Genomic DNA, 6,961 nt, shown 5'->3' with positions numbered 1-6,961 from the left:
CTCCTTAGCCTGCTGTGCAGGAAGAAGTGAGTGTTTCCTGGCTATGGGTGAACTTCCTGGCCAGCATTAAACAATACAGCATCCCGCCCCCTGTGCGGGGCTGTCTGTCTGCCTCGGCACTTCCAGGTCTCAGTGTGGTGCTAGAGTATCTAACACTTTCTGACTTGCAGATCATCATTCCCTTTTCTTGTTAACAAAGAGCAGTGCCGGGCACAGTGGCTCACACCTGTAATGCCCACACTTTGGGAGGCTGAGGCGGGCAGATCACCTGAGGTCGGGAGTTCGAGACCAGCCTGGCCAGCATGGTGAAACCCTGTCTCTACTAAAAATACAAACATTAGCCAGACGTGGTGGCAGGCACCTGTAATCCCAGCTACTCAGGAAGCTGAGGCAGGAGAATTGATTGAACCCGGGAGGCGGAGGTTGCAGTGAGCAGAGATCGTGCCATTGTACCCCGGCCTGGGCAACACAGTGAGAATCCATCTCAAAACAAAACAAAACAAACAAACAAACAAACAAACAAACAAACAACAGCTGAGTTTTAGGTCAATGCTTCCAGCAGGGAACAGAATTTAGATCTTAACAATTTTGTTTACATTATATTTATTTTCATCTTTTACCTTCTATTGATGGCAAATGAGACTGATTTTCCATTTACAGAAGTGATACAAAAAAAGAGTCCTGTTACAATAATTTTAATAAGTGAATAATGAGTCAATTTAAAGAAAAATATAAAGCAAATAATAGTACAGGTGGTAAACTAATATGGCAAAATTACTAATATTCAAGGCTGAAGTTTAGCCGGGCATGGTGGCTCATGTAATCCCAACACTCTGGGACTTGGGGATGTGTGGCTCTCTTGAGCCCAGGAATTCAAGACCAGCCTGGGCAACACAGCAAGACCCCGTCTCTAAAAAAAAAAAAAAAATAGCTAGGTGTGGTGGTATATGCCTGTAGTTACACCTATTGGGGAGACTGAGATGGGAGGATCACTGAAGCCCAGGAGTTCAAGGTTGCAGTGAGCTGAGATTGGGCCACTGTATTCCAGCTGAGTGAGACCCTGTTTCAAAAAAAAAAAAAAGTGGCCGGGTGCAGTGCTCATGCCTGTAATCCTAGCGTTTTGGGAGGCTAAGGCTGCTGGATCACTTGAGCCCAGGAGTTGAAAACCTGCCCGGGAAGTATGGTGAGACCCTGTCTCTACAAAAAAAATCCAAACATTAGCTGGGCGTGGTGATATGTACCTATAGTCCCAGCTATTCTAGAGGTTGAGGTGGGAGGATCGCTTGAGCCTAGGAGATCGAGGCTGCAGTGAGTTGACATTGCATCACTGCACTCCAGCCTGGGTGACAGAGTTGAGATTCTGTCTCAAAAAAAAAAAGATGAAGTTTGGAAAATCAGACCCCCAGGGAAATGGAAACTACATCTGCTGCTCACCCACCTGCCTCTCCTAAAGGGAAGATTGGGTACTTGGGGTCCCATTTCTATGGGGTGGAGCATTATAAGTAAGCCTAGCTTGTGGCAAATCTGTCTCTCCGGACACTCCAGCAAGCTGGAAGGGACGATGATCAGAGGGCACAGTTTGGGAGCTGCCCTGCTCTGGGACTCCTCTCCACGTTGGATGAAACTCAGTTCTCCCTGGCCATGGCGTCCTCACCATGGAGTGGTGAGGGTCCTAAGCTGAGACGTGTGCAGATGGAGAAGGACGGGCAGAGGAGCCTGTGGGTTTTCTCTGACTCCAGGTCCCCACTCCAGCAAGACAGCACCGCTTCAGCTTGGCCCAGCACAGTTCCTCCTTGCACTTTGGGGGTCAAAGCCGCAGTTCATTTGAAACAAAATGCTCCTCTGCCTGGTCTGGTCCTCTCTTTGCGTATTTTCCTAGAGGACCTCACAGTGGGTGAGTGGACAAGAAGAACAGGATTCATGCCTCTGGGAAACTGGATTCCTGTCATCTCCTGCCAGCTGTCATCGCCACACCGAGGCTGTTCAGCACCGCGGGACCCTTTCTCTTTGGTATTGGCAGCTTCGGTAAATACTGAGGGAAGGTGGAGGTGGTGGTCGATGCCTTTTCCTGCCTATCTGGTACCTTGGGTTCTTTATCTGGATGCGATCTTGAAAGCTTCTGGCCTGGTGTTGGCTCCACCCCCAGGTCTCTGAACCACAGCCCAGGCAGCTGAGCAGAGGCACTGCTGGGCTTCCCCTAGTCCACACAGCCTGGCCACCACCCCGACCTGGGGAGGGGGACTCCAGGTGGAAGGGGCCTGGGAGCGGCATCTTCCCTGGGGCAGTCTCAATCCTAATGCTAGACCCTGGGGTGCCCGGTCCCACTGAGGCAGGGCCTTCCTCGGGGGTCTCTGGGGAACCCTGGAGATTCAGAACCCCACACTGGTCCGGCCTTCACGCTTCCAGAAAGCTGAGATCTGCTCCAAGGTGACCCGTGGCTGGAGGCCCCACTCGGGATCCGGGCTCCGTGGCCGCTGCCTCCTGGCCTGGGGACTCCCAAACTGGGCTCTGGCCTCTGGCCTCTGCTCGGGTTCAGCCCAGCTCACCAGGCCTGTGGCGGGGGGCCTCCCCTCCCAGGGCTGGGGCCCCCAGAAGGTGCTCTGGGCTGGGACCTCCTGTGGGGTCTGGGGGCCCAAGGAGCTGGGAGCAGAATTTGGGGCTGAGGGGGCATGTGGGGCAGTTGCTCGGGCCTCCAAAACACCCACCGGGGTGGGAGGCTCAGGGGCCCGGTCTGTCAGCAGGGGGACCGCAGAGCTGTACCAGTCCTCAGAGCGCTCTCGGGCGGTGCCCATGGGCTCAATCCACAGCTCTCCTCCTGGGCGCCACACCAGGGTGGGTGCATGGTGGCTGGGGTCTGGGTGGAGAGCGCGGCGGAACAGGCGTTCAGCCAACACAGCAGTGGTGAGGATGAAGAGCGCAGCCAGGGTGGCCAGGGCCAGCATGATGGGGATGCAGGGCCCACAGGGCAGTGAGGGCCATGGGGCTGCCTCCCACGTGGGGGGCCCCTCCACGCGCCCAGAGGGCGGCTCTGGAGTCGACGGCATCTGGGAGACATGGGACGAGAAGAGGAAGTAAATGAGGCAGAGGGGGCACAACCAAGATGAGAGACAGCAGGTGTCCCAGAAAGCCTGGGAGAGGGGCTGGGCTCGGGGGCTCATGCCTGGAATCCCAGCACTTTGAGAGGCCGAGGCAGGATGATCGCTGGAGCCCAGGAGTTCAAGACCAGCCTGGACACACAGTGAAACCTCATCGCTATAAATAATTTCAAAACTAGCTGGGCGTGTTGGCTCACACCTGTAGTCCCAGCTACACAGGAAGCTGAGGTGGGAGGATTACTTGAGCCCAGGAGTTTGAGGCTGCAGTGAGCCCAGATTGCACCACTGTCCTCCAGCCTGGGTGACAGAGCAAGACCCTTTCTCAAAAAAGAAAAAGAACATTCTGGAGAGACAGAGGAGCAAGGGGAACCAGAAAGGGTAAGCGTGAGCCAGGTGGGGTGGGAGGACAGGCAGCCTACCTATGCGCACAGCCAGGCCCTCTTGCCCAGCTCTCCAGGCTGTTCCAGAAGCCCCACTTCCCTCCCGGACCCCAGGGTGCCTCAGACCAGAAAGGTCTTGAGGGCCTCTTTCCTCCCCACTCGGCCCCCTCAAGTCTTGCTCAGGCCTAGAGAGGAAGTGGTGGGTGAAGAAATGAGAACCTCCCCTCCCACCGGCTCCCCTGTGTGTGTCTCCCCTACCGCCTCCCGCTGGCCACCTCTGCTGGCCCCTTGGGGCTCCTTTGCCCCTCACCAGTCTCCTTGGACTTGATCTTGTTCTCATAGGCTCCGTGGAATCCTGGAATCTGCTGCCAGGCCAGGCCAGGCCTCCGGAGGCGCCTCTGCACCCCTCCCAGGCTCCCCAGCTTTGCCCAGGCTCTGGCCTGTCTCTATCTCTCTTGTTTGTCTCTGCATACCTCTCTCTGTCCCCCACATCCTCCATCTGCAGGGGTCTCCTGCACCCCTCAACTCACCTTGGGTCAGTCCCTGGGCGCCTCTCCCTCCTAGAGCCACTCTTCCTGGTGCCAGACTAAGAGATGCAGGCTCGGAAGGTGCAGGGCAGTCTGCCTTTCAGACATAGAGGCCGGGCCTCGGATGAAGGCGGAAGGGAGGGCACCGCCTGTTGCTGAGCAACTGTGCCCCAACTCGCCTGCCCCCGGGGAGTGTTTGTTTCCAAAGCAACCCAAGGGGATGTGGTCACTGCGGTGAGGAGGCTTTTCCTGGGGTAAGGTGGGGCTGGAATGGGCAGTGGCTCTGTTGAACTTAGTGTCACCCCATAGCCAGGCCCTGGGCCCCAGAACATTCACCCAGAAGCTGAGAAAGAGGATGCAGGGGCTAGGCACAGTGGCTAACCCCTGTAATCCCAGCATTTTGGGAGGTCAAGGTGGGCAGGTCACCTGAGGTCAGGAGTTCGAGACCAGCCTGCCAATATGGCGAAACCCCATCTCTACTGAAAAATACAAAAATGAGCCGGGCATGGTGATGGGCACCTGTAATCCCAGCTGCTCGGGAGGCTGAGGCAGGGAGAATCACTTGAACCTGGGACTCGGAGGTTGCAGTGAGCTGAGATCGTGCCACCACACTCCAGCCTGGTCGACAGAGCGAGACTCCGTCTTAAAAAGAAAGAAAAAGAAATAGGACATAGGTAATTTAGCCCGTACATTCCTAGAGAACCATGGTGCCTCCCCCTGCTCCTCCTGGGAGGATGCCCCACTCCATCCTGCCTTGTCCTATCCATGGTGCCTCCCCAGATCTGCTCCTGCCATCCAGCCCCCACAGGCACCCCCTGCTTGACCAACTTGCTTCACACTTTTTAAAAAAAAATTTTTTTTTTTTTTTGGTAGAGATGGGCTCCTGCTATGTTGCCCAAGCTGGTCTCAAGCTCCTGGCCTCAAGATAAGCTCCTGCCTCAGTCTCCCAAAGTGCTGGGATTATAGGTGTGAGCTACCACACTGACTCCTGCCTCATACTTTTAATTAACGTAAGTCTCTCTTCAGATCATTTAGCCCCCATTCTGGTTGGAAAATATCAGTGAGGTGAGGCTTGGGTAACAAAAATGTCAGGCCTCTGGGAGGAGTCCAGGGTATAAGAACAGGCGTGAGCTTGTTTCCAAAACACTGACTATCCTCATGTCTGTCCCTCTTTGCTGGGGCTGAAGGTGGGAGGAGTCTAGAGCAGAGTGTGACGAGATGTCATCAGGCTTTGGAGTCCAAGAGACTTTCTGAGATTCTCTAGTTTGACTCACTTATCCACAGATGACAAAGTAAGGCATAAAGAAAGGAGATGACATGACCAAAGTGGCATGACCAATGTATGTGTGGGTCAGCATGTGGCGGCCGGGGTGGTGGAAGAATAGTTAGAAATCCCTGGGCTGGGCGAGGTGGCTCATACCTGTAATCCCAGCACTTTGGTGGGCGGATCACCTGAGGTCAAGAGTTTGAGACCAGCCTGACCAACATGGCAAAACTCTGTCTCTACTAAAAATACAAAAATTAGTCAGGCGTGGTGGCACGTGCCTGTAATCCCAGCTACCCAGGAGCCGAGGCAAGAGAATCGCCTGAACCTGGTGCAATGAGCCAAGATCGCGCCATTCCACTCCAGCCTGGGCAACAGAGCAAGACGCCATCTCAAAATAAATAAAATAAAATAAAATAAAATAAATGAATGAAAAGACATTCTCAGTCAGACTGCCCCGTCCTGGTGATTTTGAGCCCTGGCAGGAGGAGGTGGAGATGGAGAGTTCGGGGGAAACCACCTTTGCAAAATTAGGACTGAGACAGTGAAAGAGATCTAACTTAACCGACACCATCTTGCTTCTAACCTCCAAGCTGTCTTTGTTTATTCCTGGGCGTAGGCTGAACTAACTTTGGGAGAAACTTAGTTTGTAGTTTATAGTTTAAACAAAGACAGTAACAGCCCTTTACCAAAGCAGACCTCCTTCTTGCCTGGGGACTAGACTAACATTAGTCATTGGATTAGAAATTATGGTTTAGGAGTCATGCAGCTGCAGGCTACAAGATTCTGACCCTCCTACTGCTCCTAAAATCAGTGCTTGAGATATTTTGCAGACCCTGCACTTGATGGATCAGCTGGCACCGCCCAGATCAATAAACTGGCTCATCTGGTCCTGTGGCCCCCACCCAGAACTGACTGCAAGAAGACAGCTCCGCCTCTCCATGATTTCATCTCTAACCAGTCAGCATTCACAGCTCACTGGCTCCCCGCCCATGCACCAAGTTGGCAGTGGCTCACTGCCCCATCTCTACTACAAATACAGGTGGCGTACACCTGTAGTCCCAGCTACTCGGGAGGCTGAGGCAGGAGAATTGCTTGAACCTGGGAGGCGGAGGTTGCAGCGAGCCGAGACTACACCACTGCACTCCAGCCTAGGAGACAGAGCGAGATTCCTCCTCAAAAAAAAAAAAAAAAAAAAAAAATCTGTATCTCCTGAGTTATCAAGAAATTACTCATATGTTTAAGCTTCTTACTTAGGTGAACACCTGATTGTCACAGGCTATAAAAATGATTAACAGGGAAGTAACCTGAAATAATGACTATCCTTCCCTAATATCTCAGTTTTCATAAATAATCTAGGGAAACTGTTAAAAATAAACTATGTGATGGATAATTTCTTATAAATAAATTTTTCATGTAATTTTAAATATTCTATTATGTTCTATTAAATTAACTATTAGATATTCATTAGATCTGTGGATTATTTCCAAGTAAGAAGAAATAACTGAAACAAATTGCTGAACTGAAATTGTTTTTGGTTGACTTCTTAAAATTTTTTATTTTTTTTTGAGACGGAGTCTCGCTCTGTCGCTCAGGCTGGAGTGCAATGGCATGATCTCAGCTCACTGCAAGCTCCGCCTCCCGGGTTCACGCCATTCTCCTGCCTCAGTCTCCTGAGTAGCTGGGACTACAGGC

General features: G+C 52.6%; 2 protein-coding genes across 9 annotated transcripts in view; one reads left to right on the top strand and one right to left on the bottom strand.

Annotated features, from left to right (window-relative positions):
• Window positions 1–586: 586 nt before the first annotated feature.
• On the bottom strand, window positions 587–4,167 carry C17H16orf54 (chromosome 17 C16orf54 homolog). Its single transcript, XM_023191142.2, has 2 exons — window positions 4,006–4,167; window positions 587–3,044 (listed from the first exon to the last, which is right to left on the bottom strand). The coding sequence occupies exon 2, from the start codon at window positions 3,042–3,044 to the stop codon at window positions 2,370–2,372; it is 675 nt and encodes a 224-aa protein (XP_023046910.1). The 5' UTR covers window positions 4,006–4,167; the 3' UTR covers window positions 587–2,369.
• Window positions 3,319–6,961, top strand: part of ZG16 (zymogen granule protein 16) — a 35,478-nt gene continuing 31,835 nt past the window's right edge. The window contains exons 1-3 of one of the 8 annotated variants that reach the window (XR_002726173.2): window positions 3,319–3,473; window positions 4,876–5,012; window positions 6,100–6,781. The gene's annotated coding sequence lies outside the window, so the exon portion shown is untranslated. The other 7 variants (XR_002726171.2, XR_004228560.1, XR_002726172.1 and 4 more) reach the window with 7 other exon arrangements.

Source organism: Piliocolobus tephrosceles, chromosome 17 (genome assembly GCF_002776525.5).
Source record: "Piliocolobus tephrosceles isolate RC106 chromosome 17, ASM277652v3, whole genome shotgun sequence".
Classification (NCBI taxonomy): domain Eukaryota; kingdom Metazoa; phylum Chordata; class Mammalia; order Primates; family Cercopithecidae; genus Piliocolobus; species Piliocolobus tephrosceles.
The sequence above is the reverse complement of the archived record's forward strand: the minus strand, read 5'-3'. Positions and strand labels throughout refer to the sequence as shown.

What these genes read in the sequence shown, in the direction of transcription:
- C17H16orf54 (XM_023191142.2), bottom strand. Translation starts at nt 3,044, where the DNA reads ATGCCGTCGACTCCAGAGCCGCCCTCTGGGCGCGTGGAGGGGCCCCCC.